General features: G+C 62.2%; 1 protein-coding gene across 2 annotated transcripts; it reads left to right on the forward strand.

Annotated features, from left to right (window-relative positions):
• Nucleotides 1-160: 160 nt before the first annotated feature.
• On the forward strand, nt 161-23,163 carry ARHGAP44 (Rho GTPase activating protein 44). Of its 2 annotated transcripts, XM_066565516.1 has the most exons (21): nt 161-288; nt 8,763-8,802; nt 9,642-9,746; nt 9,851-9,927; nt 10,966-11,077; nt 11,651-11,727; nt 12,384-12,501; nt 13,112-13,180; nt 13,255-13,336; nt 14,082-14,209; nt 14,546-14,657; nt 15,115-15,196; nt 15,512-15,592; nt 15,675-15,788; nt 16,100-16,191; nt 16,406-16,586; nt 17,333-17,350; nt 17,618-17,839; nt 20,229-20,296; nt 20,385-20,675; nt 22,256-23,163. In XM_066565516.1, the coding sequence occupies exons 1-21, from the start codon at nt 236-238 to the stop codon at nt 22,414-22,416; spliced, it is 2,283 nt and encodes a 760-aa protein (XP_066421613.1). In that variant the 5' UTR covers nt 161-235; the 3' UTR covers nt 22,417-23,163. The 2 variants fall into 2 exon arrangements, with proteins under 2 accessions (XP_066421613.1, XP_066421614.1); XM_066565517.1 differs by lacking the exons at nt 20,229-20,296; nt 20,385-20,675 and having other exon boundaries at nt 165-288; nt 22,256-22,383.
• Nucleotides 23,164-23,849: the final 686 nt, after the last annotated feature.

Here is a 23,849-nt window from a genome sequence, read left to right on the forward strand (position 1 = left end):
CGGGCGGCCCCGGACTACATTTCCCATGTCCGCCGCGGCCGGGGGCGGTGCGGGGCGGCGCGGGGGGCGCGGAGCGCAGGCGGAGGCGCGGAGAGGCGCAGGGGCGGCGGGGCCCGCTCGGCCCGGCTCGGCTCGGCTCGGCCCGGCCCGGCTCGGCGCCGGGCGGGGATGCGGGAGGGGCGGCCCGCTGCCCCCGGCCCCGCTGCCCGCCCGCACCGCCCGCACTGCCGCCACCATGAAGAAGCAATTCAACCGCATGCGCCAGCTCGCCAACCAGACCGTGGGCAGGTAGGGACGGGACGGGACGGGATGGGACGGGGTGGGATGGGATGGGATGGGATGGGATGGGATGATATGGGATGGGATGGGATGGGATGGGATGGGATGGGATGGGATGGGATGGGATGGGATGGGATGGGATGGGATGGGATGGGATGGGATGGGATGGGGTGGGATGGGGTGGGATGGGGACGTACCCAGCCCAGCCCTGCCCACAGCCCCATCCCGCGCCCTGCCTGCTCCCGCCCGCCCCGCCGCACCCGCACCTGCCCGTTCCCAGCTCCCTGCCCGCTCCCTGCCGGCCCCACCACCCTGATCCCCTGTGTCCTGCCTGCCCCAGTGCCCTGATTCTGCCCCCTCCCTGCCGGCCCCACTGTTCCTGCTCCCTGCCTGCACTCTGGCAGCCTCACTGTCCTCATCCCACACTCATCCGCTCCCTGCCTGCCCCTCAGCCCCTCCTCCCTTCCTGCCCCAGTGCCCTGATGCTGCACCTGTGCCACTGCCACACTGCCTGCCCCGCTGCTCCGTGCCTGAGCCCTGCTTGCCCCACTGGCCACAATCCCACTCCCTGCCTGCTCCCTGCCTACCCCACGGCCTTCCTGCTCCCTTTGTGCCCCTTGCCCTGCTCCCTGTCTGGCACCCTCTGTCCTCGCTGTGCCCCACTCCCTACCCCTGGCCCTGCTCCCTGTCCCTCTGTCTGTCCCACTCCCGTTCTCTGCCTGCCCCACTGCCCCCGTACCCACCCCTTACGTCCTTCTTGCCCATTCCCTGCCTGCCCCCTGCCAGTTAACCCCTGCCTGCCCGCCTACACCCGCCCTGCCCCACTCCGTGTCCCCTTTACCCACAGCTCCCTGTCTGTCCCCCCGTCCTGCCGTCCCCTATGTCCCAGGGCTGCGGGGACACAGCCCCGATGCTGTGGGGTGCCCCACTGCCCTGCCCCCCCAGCACCCCAGGGCGGCCCTGCTGGCCGTGGGGCTGGGGGCACTGTGGGGCTCTGGAGCCGGAGCCGTGCCGGCGGGAATGCCCCCGGGAATGCCCCCGGGAATGCCCCCGGGAATGCCCTCGGGAATGCCCCCGGGAATGCCCCCGGGATGCCCATGGGAATGCCCTCGGGAATGCCGTATGTGCCATGCACGGCCAGGCCTGGCTTTGGCGGTGGCTGTTGTGTAATTCCTGGAGATTTTGTACCGGAGGGCGGGGGCGGGAAGAGGATTTATTTATCTCCCTTCCCGTGGCGGCACTGGGGCAGTGGCACAGCTGGAGCGGCGGCTCCGCATCCCCTCGGCAGCGCCAGGGCTGCTGCTGGCACCGCCCGTGCCCCCGTGTGCCCCTCGGCAGCGCCAGGGCTCCTGCTGGCACCGCCCGTGCCCCCGTGTGCCCCTCAGCATCGCCAGGGCTCCTGCTGGCACCGCCCGTGCCCCCGTGTGCCCCGTGGCACCGGCGGCGCTGCCCCACGCCCTGGAGTGGGCACGGGCCCGGCTGGCAGCGGCTCCGGCCCGGGGCTGTGGGAGCGCCGGGAGGTGCGGAAGTGGCGGGAGGTGCGGGAATGTGGGCAGGTACAGGAGCGCCGGGCAGGTGTGGGAGTGCCAGGCAGGGGCGAGAATGCCGGGCAGGAAGTGCCGGGCAGGTGCGGGAGTGCCAGGCAGGGGCGAGAATGCCGGGCAGGAAGTGCCGGGCAGGTGCGGGAGTGCCGGGCAGGGAGTGCGGCTCGGGAGCTCCGGGGCTTGGTGCGGGAATCCGGCACGGGAGAGGTGTGGAATGCCGGGCAGGTGCCGAGCGTGGGAATGCGGAGCGGGAATGTGCAGTGGGAATGAGGACTGTGAGCATGGGGGGTGTGTGGTGCCAGCGTGCTGTAGGAGTGTGGTACTGGGAAGGTGGCACTGGGAATGTGGCACTGGGATTGTGGCACTGGGAAGGTGGCACTGGGAATGTGGCACTGGGATTGTGGCACAGGGATTGTGGCACAGCGATCGTGGCACAGGGAGCATGGCACTGGGAATGTGGCACTGGGATCGTGGCACTGGGATCGTGGCACAGGGATCGTGGCACTGGGATCGTGGCACAGGGGACATGGCACAGGGATCGTGGCTCTGGGATCATGGCACTGGGATCGTGGCACTGGGAATGTGGCACTGGGATCATGGCACTGGGATCGTGGCAGTGGGATCGTGGCACAGGGGACATGGCACTGGGATCGTGGCACTGGAATGGTGGCACTGGGATTGTGGCACTGGGATCGTGGCACTGGGATGGTGGCACTGGGATCGTGGCACTGGGACCATGGCAGTGGGATGGTGGCACTGGGATGGTGGCACTGGGATCGTGGCACTGGGATGGTGGCACTGGGATCGTGACACTGGGACCATGGCAGTGGGATGGTGGCACTGGGATCGTGGCACTGGGATCGTGGCACTGGGATGGTGGCACTGGGATCGTGACACTGGGACCATGGCAGTGGGATGGTGGCACTGGGATCGTGGCACTGGGATCGTGGCACTGGGATCGTGGCACTGGGATCGTGGCACAGGGACCATGGCAGTGGGATGGTGGCACTGGGATCGTGGCAGTGGGATGGTGGCACTGGGATCGTGTCACAGGGACCATGGCAGTGGGATGGTGGCACTGGGATCGTGGCACTGGGATGGTGGCACTGGGATCGTGGCACTGGGACCATGGTGCAGGCGCACCGGGAGCCCGGCAGTGCCGCCGGTGGCTGTTCCGTGTCCTGGCTCCGCTGGGATGCTGGGAGCCAGCACGGAGCCCGTGCTCCCACTGGGGAGAGCAGCAGCTCCACAGGAGCTGGAGGGGGGGAGACTGGAACCTCTGCTGGGCCTTGAGCATGGCGTTTATTTTATTGTATTTTGGTTTGTTTTGCGTTTATTTATTTTATTTACTTTGGGTTTGGTGTTTCCTTGCCATTTCACTTGATAGAAAGAACTGGGGATGCTCAGCCCAGCCCAGCCCCACACCTGGTGCCCAGCCTTGGGAAGAATTCCTGTGCCAGTCTGTGAGGGGCAGGGATATTTATCTCCGTGAGGTGGAAAAGGGAAGAGAAGCCAAAGAGTGTCTGTAGAGCGTTCTGAGGATGTTTCCTGCAAAGTGCTTTTATCGCTATTTGTGTTTGTCTGTCCCGTCGGGACCGTGGCACCAGGATGTCACCTCAGTCACTCCAACAGCCCTGGGAATTTCCCAGGACGGGCTCCGTGGGGATTTTTTCCCATGGGGATTAAATCAGCACCTGCACAGTGGCGCGCTGGGCTCCCCAGCGGCACCGAGGGGATGCAGCTCGCCGGGAATGGTGGCGGAAGCTCGGCGGGGTTGGATTTTTCCTCCTCGACCTTTCTGAGCATCCCACGCTGTGTCCCCCATCCCGGGGTCCGTGGTGGCCTTTGGGGCTGGATGTCACCTCGCTGGCTCACAGGGAGATGCTTCTCCAAGCCCCAGGACGGCCGCGCCTCCAGACAAAGCCTTTAAACACCGCGGGTTTATTCCTGGTGCTGCAGGAACGCCCGGCAAGAAGGAAGGACATTTTCTGCTTGCACGGAATAAGGGCAGAGGGAATAAAAGCAGCGCCTGGGATTTTCCCAGCGGGGTTTGCAGGAGGGAACAGCACCCTGTAAATAGCCGGGCTCCCCATCTGCACCTCGGGGTGCCGGTGACTGCTGCCAGCACAGCCCCCTGGGGTTTCTGCTCCGGAGCCGGCGGATCCCGGCAGCCCCGGGGATATTTTTATCCTCCTCGCAAAGAGACAGCGCTGGCAGCCTGGAATATTCATGGAGCGAGCGGGCTGAGGGTTCTGTCCCTGCTCCAGCTGCCTCGGGGCTCTGCGCCCTGCAGGGGCTTCTCCAGGGCTGCTAAATCGGGATGGAAGCGAGCTGGGGATGCGACCCCGGGGAGGGAAGCGCCGGGAGCAGAGAGCCCCGAGCATTCCGTGCCAAAGCCATGCCAGCACCGAGCTGGCCGGGCAGGCAGCGGGAGATGAGGACAAGAGTCTGCCTTGCAGAATCTGTCTCCCATTTTGCTTTGCTGGCCTCGCTTTGCCCAGCTGTGGGCAGGATGGAGGGAAGCGGCTGCAGCCCTCCCTGCCTGCTCCTCCTGCTGCTGCAGCCTGGCAGAGCCCGGCCCTGGCCCTGGGTGGGCAGCGCTCCCCGGGCTGTGCCCCCGGGCTGTGCCCCCAGGCTGTCACACCGTGTCCCCCGGCTGTGATCACCAGGCTGTGTCCCCCTGGCTGTGTCCCCCGGGCTGTGTCCCCAGGCTGTCGCACCGTGTTCCCTGGCTGTGTCCCCCAGCTGTGCCCCCCGGGCTGTGATCCCCAGGCTGTGATCCCTGGGCTGTCGCACCGTGTCCCCGGGCTGTGTCCCCCCGGGCTGTGTCCCCAGGCTGTGTCCCCAGGCTGTCGCACCATGTCCCCGGGCTGTGTCCCCCAGCTGTGCCCCCCGGGCTGTGATCCCCAGGTTGTGATCCCTGGGCTGTCGCACCGTGTCCCCGGGCTGTGATCACCAGGCTGTGTCCCCCAGCTGTGCCCCCCGGGCTGTGCCCCCGGGCTGTCACACCGTGTCCCCCGGCTGTGATCACCAGGCTGTGTCCCCCAGCTGTGCCCCCCGGGCTGTGATCCCCAGGTTGTGATCCCTGGGCTGTCGCACCGTGTCCCCGGGCTGTGTCCCCCCGGGCTGTGTCCCCAGGCTGTGTCCCCAGGCTGTCGCACCATGTCCCCGGGCTGTGTCCCCCAGCTGTGCCCCCCGGGCTGTGTCCCCAGGCTGTCGCACCGTGTCCCCGGGCTGTGTCCCCGGGCTGTGTCCCCCAGCTGTGCCCCCCGGGCTGTGATCCCCAGGCTGTGATGCCTGGGCTGTCGCACCGTGTCCCCAGGCTGTGTCCCCAGGCTGTCGCACCGTGTCACCGCGGCCGGGAGGCGCCGGCGGGGCCGTGTCCCCGCGTCGCGCTGGATGTTGCAGTCGGAGCCGTTTCCCGCGGGAGCTGAGCAGCGATTTGAGGATATCAATATTTGATGTTTTGCTTCTTGCCTGCTGAAAAAGCACCGGGAAAAATCCGTGGCTCCGCTGGGGCTGGGCGGGTGCCGGCTTGAGCCGGGATCGGTGTCCCCGGGAGGCGGTGGCCGCAAGAGCTCAGGTGGAGGCAGAAGGTGGGGACAGCGCGGCCTTGGGGCAGAATCCAGCCTGGATGAGGAGCCTGGCGCTTCCAGGGCTGGGGCTGACACCGAGGGGCTCCCTCCTCCCTCTGGCAAACGCAGAGGGTGCCCAGTGCTTTCCCCAGGGGCTGTGGATGAAGCTCACTCCCAGCCTCCCCTCTGGGCTTTGGGGACTCCAGCGCCTGGAATTTTCTCACAGGCACCAGAGGGAGATGGGGCAGGAGGGGATGGGGCCAGGCCTGTCCCCGTGTCCGGGATGTGGGGCAGGAGGGGATGGAGCCGGGGATGGAGCCAGGCCTGTCCCCGTGTCCGGGATGTGGGGCAGGAGGGGATGGAGCCGGGCCTGTCCCCGTGTCCGGGATGTGGGGCAGGAGGGGATGGAGCCAGGGATGGAGCCGGGGATGGGGCCGGGGATGGGGCCGGGCCTGTCCCCGTGTCCGGGTGGGATGTGGGGCAGACCCGGCCCCGGGAATCAGCACGGCACGGCCTCGGCTGGGTGTTTGTGCCTCCTCTCCACCGGTGGAGCTATTTTTAGGCTAGAGCAAAGAGAAATCAGGGAATCAGCGTTGGTAATTAAGTAGTGATTAAATATTTCTGGGCAGGCTGCAGCGAGGGGTGGCTGGGGCTGGGGGCAAGGGGTGTTTGTGCAGAGATGGAGGTGAGGGGCTGTGTGGGGCACCATGGGCGTGCTCTGGCAATGGAGATGGTTCATCCCTGCTCCTGCTCAGATTCGTCCCTGCTCCCGCTGTCCCCACACTGGTGTGATGCTTTCCCATTCAGGGATTAATTGCCATGAAATCCTCACCGTGCTCCGAGTTTTGCAGCTCAGGGTCACATCCAAGGCTGGCAGCTCCCTGTCGTGGGTGGCTGGGGCACCAGAGGGGATGGTGGCAGGGGACAGTGCTGGGTGCTCCAGCCAGGAGAGGTGGCTGGCACCAGGAGATGCTCCAGGGAAGCACTGGCTCTGCTGCACCTCCCTAGGCGAAGGCTTTGGAAACTCATGTATTTATTTGGGAATCAACATAATTTGCTTGATTGGTGTTGATTTCTGCTGGCAGCAGTGAACTTGTGCAGCAGCAAAGCCCGAGCACGCTGTGCCTGTGTCCCCACTCGCTGGCTTTGGCTCCCCATGGTCACTGTCCCTTTCCCCAGCTGCCTGCAGGGACAGGGCCCGGGTTTGTGCTGGGAAAAATGGCTGGGGTGGAAAGCTGGAGGGCAGGAGCAGGATTTTATTTGCCAAAAGGAAAGAGGAAAAGTGTTGGAGCTGGGAATGCTGGCTGTGTCCCCAAGGGGTGCTCCCTCGGGATGTGTGTAACTCATATGCAATGAAGTTTTGGGGAATTAGAGACCAGACAGGGAAACTGGGGGGTCCCTGTCCCCCTCTCTTGGGACCATCACTCGTCCTTAAGTGGGATTGATTGGAGCCCCTTTGCTATCCCAACCCATAAAACGCTGCAGCCTGGTTGTTGCCTCTCTTCAAAGCCCAGTTCCTCCCTGGCAGGGAGCAGGGCTGTGCAGGGCTGGCCCAGGGGATGCTCTCCTGTGAAAACACGGGGGTTTCTCACACTCAGGATGTGCTTTACAACACATCAAGGCCAGGTTTTTGTCATTCTCTCTGAAATGTTGTTTTCTGCTGCCCAAACACACCTGAGGGCATAGCACGGGTTGGGATGTGGCTGCTGGGAGACAGAGCTGCCCGTGGGACCCGGGCTGTGCAGATCCCACCCACCTCCTGCCTGGGAGAGGAGAAAACACGGGAAAAAATCCCTGCTCAAGTGAGGAAGTGATTCCTGGGGAGTGAGCAGCAGGGACGTGCCAGCGGTGCCTCACTCCCTGCCACCTCCCACTCCTTCAGGAGGCTAAAAATATCCCGAGCTGGGGATGGACCGTGTGGCTGTGCCTGTGGATATTTGCTGCTTTTTTCCCCGTTTGTGCTAATTCTGTGTCACTTCCAATCCTGTCTAAATGAGAGTGAAGGTGATTCCCAGAGGAGGAGAAGCTGCTCAGCTCTTGCTCCCAGGTGGGCAGTGCTCCTTAGAGGGGATCTAATCTGTTCATTTCAATAACTAATTTTTAAAATTAACATAAACAGGATTCAATTTAATTTAATTTATTTTTAAACCACCTTAAATCGGGTGCTGGGACATCTTTCATGCCCAAAGCAGATTTAATGCAGTTGGTTTGGGCAGGCCCTGGCACAGGTGCCCAGAGCAGCTGGGGCTGCCCCTGGATCCCTGGCAGTGCCCAAGGCCAGGCTGGACACTGGGGCTGGGAGCAGCTGGGACAGTGGGAGGTGTCCCTGGGGCAGGGGGAGGTGTCCCTGCCAAGGCAGAGGTGGCACTGGAGGGGCTTTGAGGTCCCTTCAACCCAAACCATTCTGTGATTGTGTGATTTGCACTTTCTGCAAGGCTTTGGGTGAGATGGATTTGTGTATGAGCAGCTCCTTGTCTGAGCCTTCTCTGTGTTTGCTCCTTATTTCCACTGCTCCAACACTTCCCCCCCTGTCTCCAAGCTGAGAATCCAGCCCAGAGGGCAGGAAGGGACCAGGCTCAGGAAATTAAGGTGTTTGCAGGATGGCAGCACCGAGCTCTCGCTGTCCCTGAGGAACCTTTGGGGACCGATTGGCTGAGTGACAGCTCTGCCCCAGCTCAAACTGACCGAGCTCGTTTTTCCAAGTGAAAGGATGCACCGAAGTTGTTAAAAACCCTGGGAAAAAGAACAAATGGACCCGGATGTGATGGTTTCAATGAGCCTGAGCAGCTGTGGTGCAGGGCCCGGGCTCTGGTTGCTGCGGGTCCAGGGGCCGAGGACGGCGGGTTTGTGTCTCCTGCATCCCGGCGCTCCTCCCTCGGGAAGGCAGCGGCTGCCGCGGGCTCTGGAGCGGTCAATCCATCTGCAGTGAGCAGCAAAGGGCTCTGGCGAGGCCCCGGGCAGCAGCTGCCGCCTCCCATCCCATGGCTGGCCCGTGTGAGGCGGCTCAGCCGTGTGCGCTCGGGCTCGGCGGGGAGCGGAGCTGGGGAGCCGCGGCCGCAGCGCCTCTCTCGGAGCACTGCCCGCTTCCTTCCGGGAATCTGGATCCCTGCTTTCCTGGCAATAACGGGAAAACAAGGCAGAGATGGGAGGCAGGCCCTGGACCGGCATGGTGCCCGGCAGTGACTGTGGAGATGCTCCATCAGTTCCTTCCTCAGGGGATGAGGCACGGCTGGTGGGAGCAGAGAGCCTTAAATGCCCCCTGCATCCAAAGGAAAAGCACATCCCGGGCTCCGTGGTGTGCAGGGGGTGCTGCTGCGTGTCCCACACCCCTCACCAATGGCTCCTCTCCTCTCTTGTCCTGCAGGGCCGAGAAGACCGAGGTGTTGAGCGAGGATCTGCTGCAGGTGAGGCCCCCTCGGAGCCATCCCGGGGTGCCCATGGGTGCCTGGGCACCTCCCGGGGGGGCTGCAGCCCCTCAGCAGCTCCCTGGTGGTGCCACAGGGATCCCTGGGTGTTGGGATCCCCAGTGATGGGTGATGGGATCCCTGGGTGATGGGATCCCTGGGTGATGGGATCCCTGGGTGTTGGGATCCCTGGGTGTTGGGATCCCTGGGTGATGGGATCCCTGGGTGTTGGGATCCCCAGTGAAGGGTGTTGGGATCCCTGGGTGTTGGGATCCCTGGGTGTTGGGATCCCCAGTGATGGGTGATGGGATCCCTGGGTGATGGGATCCCCAGTGATGGGTGATGGGATCCCTGGGTGTTGGGATCCCTGGGTGTTGGGATCCCCAGTGATGAGTGATGGGATCCCTGGGTGATGGGATCCCCAGTGATGGGTGATGGGATCCCTGGGTGATGGGATCCCCAGTGAAGGGTGTTGGGATCCCTGGGTGATGGGATCGCTGGGTGTTGGGATCCCTGGGTGATGGGATCCCCAGTGATGGGTGTTGGGATCCCTGGGTGTTGGGATCCCCAGTGAAGGGTGTTGGGATCCCTGGGTGTTGGGATCCCCAGTGAAGGGTGTTGGGATCCCTGGGTGTTGGGATCCCCAGTGATGGGTGTTGGGATCCCTGGGTGTTGGGATCCCCAGTGATGGGTGATGGGATCCCTGGGTGATGGGATCCCTGGGTGATGGGATCCCCAGTGATGGGTGTTGGGATCCCTGGGTGTTGGGATCCCCAGTGATGGGTGATGGGATCCCTGGGTGATGGGATCCCCAGTGATGGGCTCTGTCACTCCCACAGGTGGAGAAGCGGCTGGAGCTGGTGAAGCAGGTGTCCCACAGCACCCACAAGAAGCTGACAGCCTGTCTGCAGGGCCAGCAGGGGCTGGATGCCGACAAGCGCTCGGTGAGGCTCCGGGATCCAGGGGTCTGGGGGGTCTGGGGGACCCGGGAATCCAGGGGGATGCAGGGATCCGGGGATCTGGAGTGCAGCCCCCCCTCTCTCTGCAGAAGAAGCTGCCGCTGACGACGCTGGCGCAGTGTCTGATGGAGGGATCGGCGGTGCTGGGGGACGACTCCCTGCTGGGGTAAGGGGGCTGCAGCTGCAATGGGTCCTGCACTGCCCTGGGATGTGCTGGGAGTGTGCAGGGAGTGTGCAGGGAGTGTGCTGGGAATGTGCTGGGAGTGTGCTGGGAATGTGCTGGGAGTGTGCAGGGAGTGTGCAGGGAGTGTGCAGGGAGTGTGCTGGGAATGTGCTGGGAATGGGGAATGCTGCTGTTCCTTGCCTCTGACGCCAGAGGGGCTGGGGGGATCATGGTAATTAATTCCTCTCCTCCTTGTATGGGCTGGGGTCCTGTGATCATACAATCTAATCTGCATATATAGACATTTATATTTATTTTATATCAATTTTAATGTATGTTATATATTTATATTTTAGTTACTACTATTTATATACTTATACGTAATTTATCAGTATTCATATATTTATATTTGTACATTTTATATATTTCTGTATTATAATTTATATAGTTACATATTTTATGCATATTCATATATTTATATGTGATTTATTATTTATATATTTTAGATTTATATTTATTTAAATAGATATTTAAAGTCCATACAATTTCAGACTGGCCTAACAATAATAGTAATTAATATATAATATATTTATATTGTATATTATACATTATACAATATATATAGTATATAATATAGATAACATATATAATATATATATCATATATATATAATATGTATATTATATATATATAATATATATAATATATATAATATATTATATATATTATATGTAATATGTTATATGTTATATGTAATATATGATAATATACAACACAATACTAATATATAGCATAATAACATAGCTAAATATGTCATAATATAATAATAGAATACTTTAATTACTATTATACCATTATAAGTGCAATACTGAAGGAATGAGCTTTCCTGGCACCCGGGATGCCCAGGTTCCCTGGCTGCCCCCCTCTACCCTGTGCCCAGGAGGGGCTGTCCTGTGGCACTCCTGGAGTCCTGGGTGTGGGTGCCCTGTCCCCCCAGTGCAGGGCAGTCCCCGCTGTCCCCAGCCATGCCTGTCCCTGCAGGAAGATGCTGCGGCTGTGCGGGGAGGCCGAGGACAAGCTGGCACAGGAGCTGATCCACTTCGAGCTGCAGGTGGAGCGGGACGTCATCGAGCCGCTCTTCGTGCTGGCTGAGGTGAGCCTGGGGTCCCTGGGGTGCCCTTTGGGCTGGCTGAGGTGAGCCTGGGGTCCCTGGGGTGCCCTTCGTGCTGGCTGAGGTGAGCCTGGGGTCCCTGGGGTGCCCTTTGTGCTGGCTGAGGTGAGCTGTGGGTTCCTGGGGTGCCCTTTGTGCTGGCTGAGGTGAGCTGTGGGTTCCTGGGGTGCCCTTTGGGCTGGCTGAGGTGAGCCGTGGGTCCCTGGGGTGCCCTTCGTGCTGGCTGAGGTGAGCCTGGGGTCCCCAGGGTCCCCCTTGTCCTGGCTGCGGTGAGCTATGGGTCCCCAGGGTGCCCTTCATGCCCAGAGCCCTTCCTGCCCTCCCCATTCCCCAGGAGGTTTGGGTGCCCCAGGGCTGCTCCTCTGGGCCTCTGGAGCTGGGGCTGAGCTGGGCTCATTCCGGGTGGGACACACAGAGGGATCAGCTGGGCCCTGTCACCCTGGGATCACCCTGGGAGCTGCATCCTCGCCCACCCAGCCCAAAGCCCCGGGGTGTGGGTGTCCCTGGACACCTCTCCAGGGCTGTCACCTCCTCCTGTTCCCTGTGCTGCCGCAGGTGGAGATCCCAAATATCCAAAAGCAGAGGAAGCACTTGGCCAAGCTGGTGCTGGACATGGACTCCTCCAGGACGAGGTAGGAACTGCCTTCGAGGGTTTTATAAGAAACAAACATTCCCAAGGCATGAGGGGCTCCAGGAGAGCAGCTCCTGGGCCCTGGGACCGCAGTTCCCCTGGGACAGGGAGCCCTGGCTGTGCCTCTGGGGGCTTGAGTCCAGCTTTGCAATGAGCCACCATTTCTGCTCCTGTCTGCAGAACCCATGGATTCCTTTTCCTTGTCTGCCCTCTGCAGCAGAAGTGTATTTTTTTTCTGGCAGAAAGGGTTGTTTGGTGCTTTTTTCCCTGTCTTGGTGAGTTCTGATGCAGAGCTGGGTGCTGCTGTCCCTGCAGTGGCACTGAGGGGAACAGGGGTGACTCAGGATTGTCCCATGGCACTCCCGAGTCATCCAAGCCCCCGCTCCAGAGTGTCCTGGGAGGGGTCTGAGGGGTGTCCACAGTCCCCAGCATCATGTCCAGGCTCTCCCATCCCCTTCCCCTCTCTTCCCGCCTCCTTATCCCGCTGAACAGAATTCCTTCCCTGCTCTGTGCAGCGCTGTGGGGCTGGGGTTGGGAGTGGGGCTCAATCCCAGCTGGACTCGGATCACCTTCGAGCTGCTCAGCCCTGGGGGCCGCGGTGGCCCTGCAGGGCCCTGGGATGCGGTCAGGTCCCGACTGTCCCTGTCCCTCCCGCAGGTGGCAGCAGTCGGTGAAGTCCTCGGGTCTGGCCAGCAACCTGCAGCCCTCGGGAGCCAAAGCCGACGCTCTCAGGGAGGAGATGGAGGAGGCGGCCAACAGAGTGGAGATCTGCAGGGTAGGGGGCTGCCCCTGGCCGAGGGGTCTGGGGGCTGCCCCTGGCCGAGGGGTCTGGGGGCTCCCAGACCCTGGGGAAGGCTGCAGCCTCTCCATTCAGCCTGCTCTGCACCCTCCTTCCCCTGCCTGTGCTGCCCCTCCTCTGGCTGGGCCCCAAACACAGCTCAGGGGCTGGGGGTGATGCTCCCCAGCTAGGCAGGACATCCCCAGCTGCTCCATCCTCATCCTCCACATCCCTGGAGCTGGAGGGGCTCCCACTCCCTGGGTACATCCACCCTGGGGCAGAGCTCAGCCCTGGGTACATCCAGCCCTGTGTTCACCCAGCCCTGGCAGAGCTCAGCCCTGGGTACATCCACCCTGGCAGGGCTCAGCCCTGGGTACATCCACCCTGGCAGAGCTCAGCCCTGGGTTCACCCAGCCCTGGCAGAGCTCAGCCCTGGGTTCACCCAGCCCTGGCACTGGCAGAGACGTTCCCTGAGACACCAACCTCAACCCTGTGCCACCCTGGCTCCCGCTGGACTGAGCTGCTCCCTGCTGGTGGCTGGGGAAGGGCCGTGCTGGTGGCCCCAGGGCAGCAGGCAGGGACAGTGACATAACCTCTGTCCCCACAGGACCAGCTCTCGGCTGACATGTACAATTTTGTGGCCAAAGAAGTCGACTATGCAAACTATTTTCAAACTGTGAGTGCCACCCCCCCGGGCTGTCCTTGTCCCCGTCCCAGCAGTGCAGTGACCCCGGTGCTGTGTCCCCGCAGCTGATCGAGGTGCAGGCCGAGTACCACCGCAAATCCCTGGCCCTCCTGCAGAACTTCCTGCCACAGATCAAAGCCCAGCAAGGTCAGTGCCCACAGGTCTGTCCCTGCCTGTGGCACCGAGGGGCTGTGACGGGCGCTGTGACCCTGCAGGGACAGCTGAGCACCCTCCCTTTGCTTGTCCTGCCTGCATCCCGCCTGTCCCAGAGCTGGCAGGGGATCCCATCCCATCCCATCCCATCCCATCCCATCCCATCCCATCCCATCCCATCCCATCCCATCCCCACCCCACCCCATCCCATCCCATCCCATCCCATCCCATCCCATCCCATCCCATCCCATCCCATCCCATCCCATCCCCATCCCCATCCCATCCCATCTCCATCCCATCCCATCCCATCCCATCCCATCCCATCCCATCCCATCCCATCCCCATCCCATCCCATCCCATCCCATCCCATCCCATCCCATCCCATCCCATCCCATCCCATCCCATCCCCATCCCATCCCATCCCATCCCATCCCATCCCCATCCCATCCCATCCCATCCCATCCCATCCCCATCCCATCCCATCCCATCCCCATCCACCATGATGGAAGGAGGGCAGAATATTGCAAATGTTTGCCTGTTGTTACCCCTGTGGAAAATGTTATCCAGCTCCTTTGAAATCCTGTGATGGCTGGAAAAGGCCAGAGCTGCAGGGTCCTGTTCTCCTAACAACACCCATGCAGAGTATTTGCTGCCAAAATGTGACCCAAGGGCCTTTTGGGGAGGGGCTGCTGGATCTGGCACCACCCTCCTTCTCCTCTGCCCCCTCTGCCCATCACAGAGGCCTGGATGGAGAAACCCTCCTTTGGGAAGCCCCTGGAGGAGCACCTGGCAGTCAGCGGGAGGGAGATCGCCTTCCCCGTGGAGGCCTGTGTCACCATGCTGCTGGAATGTGGCATGCAGGAGGAGGTGGGTCCTGCTGGATTTGGGGATGCAGGAGGAGGTGGGTCCTGCTGGATTTGGGGATGCAGGAGGAGGTGGGTCCTGCTGGATTTGGGGATGCAGGAGGAGGTGGGTCCTGCTGGGATGGGGATGCAGGAGGAGGTGGGTCCTGCTGGATTTGGGGATATAGGATGAGGTGTGTCCCTGCTGGATTTGGGGATGCAGGAGGAATTGGTCCCATGTCCAACCCTTGCTGGGCACGATGGAAGGGGTCACAGGTGTCCCCAGGACCAGGGTGAGGACCTGGGGGGCTCCAGGGACGTGCCCAGCCCCAAGCCCTGTCCAACACCGTCCTCTGCCCAGGGTCTCTTCCGAGTGGCTCCCTCGGCCTCCAAGCTGAAGAAGCTCAAGGCTGCCCTGGACTGCTGCGTGGTGGACGTGCAGGAGTACTCAGCTGACCCCCATGCCATCGCAGGTGGGGCTCCTCGGGGCGGGGTGGCCCCTCCGGGCGCCCCCAAGGGCACCCAGAGGGGGATCAGTGGCACCAAGTCCAGCTGGAGACCAGGAACCAGTGGTGCCGTCCGGGGGTTGATGCTGGGTCTGATTTTGTTCAATTGATTTTGTCATTAATTAATGGCCTGGCTAATGGGGCAGGGTGTCCCCTCAGTGGGTGGGCAGGTGACACAAACTGGGACAGTGGCTGCCCCAGAGAGGTGCTGCCATGCAGAGGGAAGGTGCTTGGAGGGGCTGCGGGGTGGCACGGGTGGGTGCTGGGTTGGGGGTGCCCCAGGCTGCTCCAGGTCGGGTGCTTAGGGCGTGGCTGGGGGAAGGCTGGGGGGATGTGGGTCCAGGTGCCCAGGAGCAGAACAGCTCGGTGCCCACCAGCCAGTGCCACCTGCAGTGCCAATGCCCGTGTCCCCTGTGTGCCACAGGAGCCCTCAAGTCCTACCTGCGGGAGCTGCCCGAGCCCCTGATGACCTTCGAGCTGTACGAGGAGTGGATCCAGGCCTCCAAGTGAGTCTGGGACGTCCCCTCATTCCTCCATGGCACGGGTAGGGACAGCCTGGGTTCCCGGGGATGCTTTGGGCTTTTTCTAGCATGGTTCACAGCATTTGGGATCTTTCCTCTGGGCTCTGAGAGCCATGGAGTGCTGAAAGGAAATCCAAAGGGTTTCCTTCTCCTTGGGACAGGTTTTGGGACTTAATTTACTTCCATAATGTTGGTGGCAGCCTGGGGGTCTCACAGGGTCCCCAGGGGTGGGGCTGGCAGGGTCCTCAGCCCCAGGGCAGGGTGGGGATGGGGGATAACACCTTCTCCCCTCCCCTGCAGCATCCCAGATCAGGAGAAACGGCTGCAGGCTCTCTGGAACGCCTGCGAGAAGCTGCCCAAAGCCAACTACAACAACATCAGGTGAGCCTGGGCCAGCAGGACACGGGGATGGGACACACAGGGTGTGGCCCATGCCCTGACCCCTTTGGGATCTACTCTCCAGGTACGTGATTAAATTCCTGGCCAAGCTGACCGAGTACCAGGATATCAACAAAATGACCCCAAGCAACGTGGCCATCGTGCTGGGACCCAACCTGCTGTGGCCACAGGCCGAGGGGTGAGTGCTGGGTGGGGCTGAGGGGCAGATCCTGCTGGGAACAGTGCTGGGAATCCTGCTGGGAACAGTGCTCGGAATCCTGCTGGGAACAGTGCTGGGAATCCTGATGGAATCCCACTGTGGGACTGCTGAGGGGCAGATCCTGCTGGGAACCCTGCTGGGAATCCCACTGGGAGCCCTGCTGGGAACACTGCTGGGACCCTGCTGGGAATCCTGCTGGAATCCCACTGGGAACACTGTTGGGAATCCTGCTGGGACGCTGCTGGGCCCCTACTGTCCTGGGGGGTTGCTGAGCTGCCGCCCCCCTGCAGGAACATGACGGAGATGATGACGACGCTGTCGCTGCAGATCGTGGGCATCATCGAGCCGCTCATCCAGCACGCAGACTGGTTCTTCCCGGGAGGTAGGGCGTGCCTGGGGACAGCTGGCCTTGCTGGCACCTCCTGGGGAGGGTCTCAGAGCTCCCGGGTTTGGTTTTGCCAGCCCCCTCTGCTGCTGGAGCTCAGGGAGGGCTCTGGCCAGGCTCAGCACGGCACTGAGCCCATCCCTGCAGCGCCAATGCCCCCAGTCCCTCCCCTCCCTGAGCGCGCCCCTCCCACCATCCTCTGTGCCCCCAGAGATCGAGTTCAACGTGACGGGCAACTACGGCAGCCCCCTGCACGTGAACCACAACGCCAACTACAGCTCCATGCCCTCGCCCGACATGGAGCACGGCGAGCGCCGGCAGCACGAGCAGGCGCGGCGCCCGCTCAGCGTGGCCACCGACAACATGATGCTGGAGTTCTGCAAGAAGGACGGGTAGGACAGACAGCAGGACGCTGGGGGTGGGCAGGACAGACAGAATGACACTGGGGTTCTGCAAGAAGGACGGGTAGGACAGACAGCAGGACACTGGGGCTGGGCAGGACAGACAGCAGGATGCTGGGGTTTTGCAAGAAGGACAGGTAGGGACACTGGGGACAGGAGCAGGTGGCTCTGACACCATCCCAGGGGCAGCAGGAGAGGATGCTCGGCGTCACCTTGGGGTGGGTGGCACTGAGCTGGTGGAGGTTGGGTGGTCCCAGAGTGGAAGGACCCCCTGATTTCCATGCCAGACTCTTGGGGGGCTCAGGTGAGCCCAGGGCTCCGTGCCTGCCCTAGTGCAGGTGGGAGTGGGGTGGCCCATGGGTGACACTGTGGCTGTGCCATGCCAGAGATGGGTGTCCTGGTGTCCTCAAGGTCTGCAGCATTTGCTCCAGGGGAAAGCTGCCCATTCCCAGCCTGTGCATGTCCCCCTCCATCACACCTCACTGGGACCTCAAACAGTCGAGTGGGCTCCAGAAAACGCCCCAGGACTCTGCCCAACCCAAAATGCCCCCATTCCCTGAGGGTATCCCAAGCTGTCCCACCACTGGCACAGCCTGGTCCCTGCTCAGCCCCCCTGCCCCCTCTCTCAAAGCCCTTCAGCCTCACAGCTCCTTTGCCCAGCAGTGACCTCTGTCCCTGTGCACTGTGCAGTTTTAGGGCATTTTCACATTAATCATTGTTTGTTTCTGCCCATGCAGCCTTAGGAAAATCCAAAGGTACCGTATCCTCTGCAGGCTGCTGGGAGGGTGCTGGCAGGGTGCTGGGAGGGTGCTGGTGCCTGGTGCTTCTCAAGGAAGGCAGAGGTGGCCAGGGGGTGACACAAACCCATCCCACGCTGCCCCCTCTGCCCTACTGCCCTGTAGTTTCATTCCCAGCAGTTTCCCGGTGGAAGAGGCGTGTCAGGGACGCTGAAGGAGTGGCGGGGGTGTGCTGGCGGTGCCCTCCTGCCAGGCAGGTGCTGACCCCCGTCTCTGTGTCCCCAGCATGGGCGTCAGGGTGATGGACACCTCGTGGGTGGCTCGCCGAGGCACCTCCGCGGGGCGCAAGGCGAGCTCGGCGCCCCCGGCCGCGCAGCCCCCGGCGCCGCCCGCCGAGCTGCCCCCCACGCCCCACTCGCCCATTCCCGAGCAGCCCCCGGAGATCTCAGCAACGCCCTCCCCGCCTCCCACCAGCTTCGGCTTCCCCCCGGCAGCCGAGCGGACAAGGTAAGGACACCTAAGGACAGTGGCACCTCCTCCTGTCCCCGAGCCGGGCATCGTCCCCGCGAGAGAGGCCAGCAGGAAACAACCCCAGCAGGAAACAACCTCAGCAGGAGAGGATGCTCAGCATCCCTGGGAGAGGAGCAGAGTGCCGGGACGGGACAGGACGGGACAGGACAGGACAGGACAGGACAGGACAGGACAGGACAGGACAGGATGCTCAGCATCCCAGAAAGGAGCAGGGTCAGCATCTCCGGGAGGGGAGCAGAGTCCTGGGGCAGCAGGAGAGGATGCTCAGCATCCCTGCAGCCACCAGCACATCCCTATCCTGACATTCCCGTGAGAACCACGCTGCCTTCAGGGGTTTTCCTGAGGGCCCCTTGCCCGGGTGTCACTGGGCTCTAGTGGAATTCGGGCTGGAGGTGCTGCAGGAAGGTGCAGAGAAAGCCCTCGGGGAGCCCAGCGCCCTCTGAGACCTCGTCTGCCCAGGGGCCGAGCCCGAGTTTAATCTGCACAGCTCACGTGGGAGAAAGCACCTAAATCGCCCTTTTCTGCCCCAAAAGTGAAGCCGAGCCGGGCCGGGGTGCTCACACCTCACATGCCGTGGGACGAGCGGGGGGGATCGGCACCACGAGGGCTCCCGCGCCGCTCCCCCGCGCCCACCAAGGCTTCTGCTCTTTTATGGATTTCCCCTCGCCTTGGTGTCGCTTCTGCCGCTTTTTATGGCGCTCCTCCTGTACCTTTGCAGCAGAGCTGGCCCTGCAGCCGCCTGGCGCAGCGGCGGCCCCGGGGACCCCGGCTCGAGGACCCCCCGAGCCCCTGGGAGCGCTGCCCGCCCTGAGCGCCCCCGCGCCCGCCCCGCTCTGCTCCCTGCGCTGTGCGCCCCTGGCCCCGTGTCACTGTGCGCCCCTGGCCCCGTGTCATTGTGCGCCCCTGGCCCCGTGTCATTGTCCCCTGCTGTCCCCGTGTCCCTGTCCCCCCCTGTCCCCGTGTCACTGTGCCCCGCTGTCCCCGTGTCACTGTGCCCCCCTGGCCCCGTGTCACTGTGCCCCCCTGTCCCCGTGTCAGTGTCCCCCGCTGGCCCCGTGTCAGTGTCCCCCCCTGGCGCTGTCCCCGCTGTCCCCGTGTCACTGTCCCCCCCGGCCCTGTCCCCGCTGTCCCCGTGTCACTGTCCCCCCCGGCCCTGTCCCCGCTGTCCCCGTGTCACTGTCCCCCCCGGCCCTGTCCCCGCTGTCTCCGCGGCTCTGCCTCCCTCCCCCGCCCGCCCCCGCCGCCAGCCCCGGCCCCCCGAGGTATCCGTGGGGCCCTGGGGGGGCTGGGGGTGTCACCGCCGCCCGGGGGGACCCTGGGCCCGGGGGGGGGGGGAACACAAGCCCGGGGGGCGGGAGGGGGACAGCGGGTGTGGAGCGCTGGGTGCGGGAAGGAGCTCACGGCTCTCCCTCTTCTTCTTCTTCTTGTTCTTCCACTGTTTATTTTCAATTTTCTTTTTTATTCATATGGCTCATCTTTTACGTTCTCCTTTTATTTGATTTTTGGCTTTATTTTTGTTTTATTTTTTTAATAATATTTTTCATGATTTTTGAGTTTTCTTTACTTTGTTAATTTTTCCACTTAACTTTATCATTTAATTCTCTTGCATTTTTTGGTTTTAATTTTATTTCCAATTCTTTGAATGCTTAATCTTTATTTTCCATTGTTTTAATTCTACTTTTCATTTATTTTTATTCTATTTAATTTTACTTTTTATTCTTTGCCTTTATATGCTTGAAACCTTTCCTTTCCTTTCCTTTCCTTTCCTTTCCTTTCCTTTCCTTTCCTTTCCTTTCCTTTCCTTTCCTTTCCTTTCCTTTCCTTTCCTTTCCTTTCCTTTCCTTTCCTTTCCTTTCCTTTCCTTTCCTTTCCTTTCCTTTCCTTTCCTTTCCTTTCCTTTCCTTTCCTTTCCTTTCCTTCCCTTCCCTTCCCTTCCCTTCCCTTCCCTTCCCTTCCCCTTCCCCTTCCCCTTCCCTTCCCCTTCCCCTTCCCTTCCCTTCCCCTTCCCCTTCCCTTCCCCTTCCCTTTCCCTTTCCCTTTCCCTTTCCCTTTCCCTTTCCCTTTCCCTTTCCCTTTCCCTTTCCCTTTCCCTTTCCCTTTCCCTTTCCCTTTCCCTTTCCCTTTCCCTTTCCCTTTCCCTTTCTCCTTTTTTTTGGTTTTTTTTTTTCCCCTTCTTCTTCCTTTTTCTCCCATTTCTTTTTCCCCTTTTCTTTCCCTTTTCCTCTTTCCATTTTCCCATTTTGCGAGGGTTTTTTTTCTATATTTTTTCCCCTCTTCCCTCCATCTCTCTCGTGGCTGTTCTTTCCCTTTCCCCGTTCTTTCTGTCTTTCCGCCGTGCCCGTTCCGTGCCCCGTGCCCGCCCCAGCACTTTCAGGCCCCCGGAGCTGTCCCCGGGGCCGCCCCCCGAGCAGAGCCCGCACTCGCTGCGCAAAGGTAGGAGCGGGCTGGGGGTTCCGGGGGCCGCGGGGCGCCCGCGGTGGCGCGGCCCTGACGCGGCCCTGTCGCTGTCTCTGTCCCGCAGGGGGGCCCAAGAAGCTGGCGCCCATCCCGTCCCCGGCCAGCCTGTCCCCGACGCCCCCCAGCACCCCGTCCCCGTACGGCCCCCCCGGAGCCGCCCCGGCCGCGGGGCCGCCCCCGCTGCTGCCGTCCCCCGCCGCCGCCGCCGCCCCCCGCGCCCGGGCCGCCCCCAAAGCGCGGCCGCGCCCCGCGCTGCCCCCCCCGCCGCAGCCGCCCCCGGCCGCCCCCGCGCCCCCCCAGCCCCCGGAGCCGCCCCGCTCGGACACCGCGGGGCCCGGGGACGGCGCCGGCACAGGTAACCCTGGGGGAGGCTCCCGGGGGGGTGGCAGAGACCCCCGGCACGGGGACAATGGCCCTGAGGAGACAGCAGTGCGCCCTGGAAGGTGGGGATGTCCCCAGGAGGGTGGCACCCTCCCCGCAGAGGTGGAACTGTCCCTGCAAAGGCAGAACTGAGCCCGGGAAGGTGGCGGGGTTCCCCGGGAAGGTGACAATGTCCCTGGAAAGGCAGAACCGTCCCCAGGAAGTTGGTGATGTCCCTGGGAAGGTGACAATAGCCATGCACTCAGGAAGGTGGTGATGCCCCTGGAAAAGTGGGACTGTCCCCAGGACGGTGGTGATGAGCCCAGGGAGGTGCCAAGGCATCGGGAAGCTGGCTGTGTCCCATGGCAGGTGGCAGTGTCACCAGGACTGTGGCATCCCCGGGAGCTGCGCTGCTGTCCCTGCTGCTCTGCCCGCCCTGGCCCTGGGCTCTGGCGGTGCCGTGTCCCTCCGGGGTCCCCGCGCTGCTGCCGGGGGGTGCTTGGCAAGTGCAGGTGGCATTGGGGACCACGGAGGACACAGAGGCTGGGGAAGTGTCCCAGTGTCCCTTCCGTGGGGTCTGGCAGGACTCAGGGCTCTGTCCCTGCGTGCCTGTCCTGCCTGTGAGGGGTGGGACAGCCTGAGTGGCCGTGAGGGGCGGTCACAGTGTCCCCAGGGGCTGCCACCTGCCTTTGGGTGGCACTGGCATCGGTGTGGCTCTGCCAACGCATTGCTGTGGGCCTGGCAGGGCACCCTGGCATGGATGCAGCCCTGATATCACACCTGGCATCACACCTGGCATCACCCCTGGCTCTCAGGTGCATCTCACACAGGTGCATCTCCCCTGTGCCACTGTGGGACAAGATCCCTGAGCCACATCCTGAGCAACATCCCTGAGAAATGTCCCTGGGGAATGTCCATGAGAAATATCCCTGGGGAATGTCCATGAGAAATGTCCCTGAGAAATGTTCCTGGGCAATGTCCTTGAGAAATGTCCCCTGGGCAATGTCCCTGAGAAATATCCCTGGGCAATGTCCCTGGGTAACGCCCCTCAGCTGGGCAGGAGGGGCAGAGATGCTTCTTCTGTATGAGGGGCTTGCTCTGCTCTCAGCAAGGGACACGGTGACACTGCCTACCTGTGGCTGTGGTCACCCTGTCACTTCACACGTGCAGCATCACCCTGAGGGTCCCCTGGGAGAAGGGACAGCGGTGTCACCTGTCCTCGGTGGGACAGGGCTTCGTGGGACACAGGCAGTGTGTGGGGACAGCTGGTGTCACCTGTGCTCGGTGGGACACGGGCAGTGTGTGGGGACAGCTGGTGTCACCTGTGCTCGGTGGGACACGGGCAGTGTGTGGGGACAGCTGGTGTCACCTGTGCTCGGTGGGACACGGGCAGTGTGTGGGGACAGCTGGTGTCACCTGTGCTCGGTGGGACACGGGCAGTGTGTGGGGCCAGCTGGTGTCACCGCCCTGGCTCGGGTGGGGTCCACAGAGCAGGGGGTGGTGGTGCCACCCCTGCTGGCGGCGGTGACACGGTGCCAGCCCGGTGGGTGTCCCCATCTCTGTGCCCTCCCGCAGGTCTGCTCCGTTTTGAGGTCCCCTCCCTCCACGTGTCCCCGGATGCCGCCCTGTGCCGGGACCCGCCCGAGGCAGCTCAGAGACTCTCGGGGCCCAGCGTGACCCCGCGGCAGGAGGAGGAGGAGGAGGAGGAGGAGGAATCAGAGAGCACAGCCCTATGACAGTGTCCCTGTCCCCAAGCTCATCCGTGGGGCCAGCCCCGGCCACCGGCACCCAGGGCCACGGGGCCACTTTCGGGTGGCAAAGCGCCCGCTTTGGGGGCGGCCGCCGTTCTTTAGTTCATTTTTGTTCGCCTTATCCAGACTTTGCCTTGGAACCGGGTGCCTGCCCCCCCGCCCCGCAGCACCCCCGACCCCGGGGCGGTGCCACCACGTCCCCCGTGCCCCGAGGCAGGTGCCACTGGGTGCTGGCCAGGTGACAAGGAGCTCGCCGGCGCTTTGCAGTGGCATTTCCTTTCTTCGGCTTCTTCCCCCTCCGCTTGTTTGGGAGCAGGATGGGACCTGACCAGCAATAGCCTGGGGATGCAGGATGCGCCCCCCCGGCTCTCGGGGTGCTGGCGGGGGGGGCGCACGTCCCTCGGCACCCACTGTCCCCGGGGGTTGGTGGCTTTGGTCGTGCATGCACAGACAAATTAACCTTTATCCTTTCCAGAGAGAGAAGAGCTGTATATATATATCGGCAGAGATATATATATATTCTATATTTGTATAGAGAGAGAGAAACTATAGAGAGATTTGTTTTATGTGGAGCCATTCCCGCCCGGCCGGGGCGAGAGGGAGGATGGAAATGGCAGCGCTTCGCCCCCGCCCCGCTCGCGCCGTGCCCCCCGCCCCAGGTGGGCACCGGGGGGCACCAGCACCCCAAAGCAATCAATAAATCCAATAAATCCGTGTGCCACTCGCTGAGAACTGCCCAGCAGCGCTGGCCTTTCCTTCCTGCCCCCGCCTTGGGGAAGGACTGGGAGGTGGAGAGCATTTGGGCGGTAAAATGGTGGTTTGGTGTTTGACAGGGAACATTATGGCTCTGGTGCCATGGGATGGGCAGGGGCACCTCCCCCAGAAACAGCCACCCCACAGGGCAGGGCCCAGCCAGGACTGACCCCTGATCCCGGGCTGATCCCCACGGCAGGACCAGGACCAGCCCCAAGGGACACTGAGCCCTTTTCCCCTGGGATGGACACTGGGTTTGTTTCACGTGTCTTTAATAGAAACCGCCGGCGGTGGGGCAGAGCCCCGTACAAAAGCTGGCTGCAGGAATCGGGGATTGCATAGACCGAGGTGTGGGGGACCCCCCACCCTCAAATAGTCGCCTTTTAGAAAACAAAAAGCGTCTCTGAATAAACCTCTCCTGGTACAATAAATACTCTGGTGCAGCAGAGCTGGGGACCATGCACCCGCCTGCCCCGTTTGGGATGGCCCTGTGCTGGGAGACCCCCGGGTTCAGAGCCGCCACTTTGGGATGAGCCCAGGTCTGAACCCCCCTGCTAGGGATGGTCCTGGTTTGGAATGCTTCTGGATCGGGATCTGGGGTGCCCTGGGTCAGGCAGGAGCCCCCATGTCAGGATTGCATTTGGGAGCCTCTGGCTCAGGGTAGC

The sequence above is a fragment of the Molothrus aeneus genome, chromosome 25, assembly GCF_037042795.1.
Source record: "Molothrus aeneus isolate 106 chromosome 25, BPBGC_Maene_1.0, whole genome shotgun sequence".
Classification (NCBI taxonomy): Eukaryota; Metazoa; Chordata; class Aves; order Passeriformes; family Icteridae; genus Molothrus; species Molothrus aeneus.

Coding starts and splice junctions, on each gene's coding strand:
- ARHGAP44 (XM_066565516.1), top strand. CDS start 236: ATGAAGAAGCAATTCAACCGCATGCGCCAGCTCGCCAACCAGACCGTG. Junction 289..8,762: donor GCCAACCAGACCGTGGGCAG/GTAGGGACGGGA, acceptor CTTGTCCTGCAG/GGCCGAGAAGACCGAGGTGT. Junction 11,728..12,383: donor ATGGACTCCTCCAGGACGAG/GTAGGAACTGCC, acceptor TCCCTCCCGCAG/GTGGCAGCAGTCGGTGAAGT.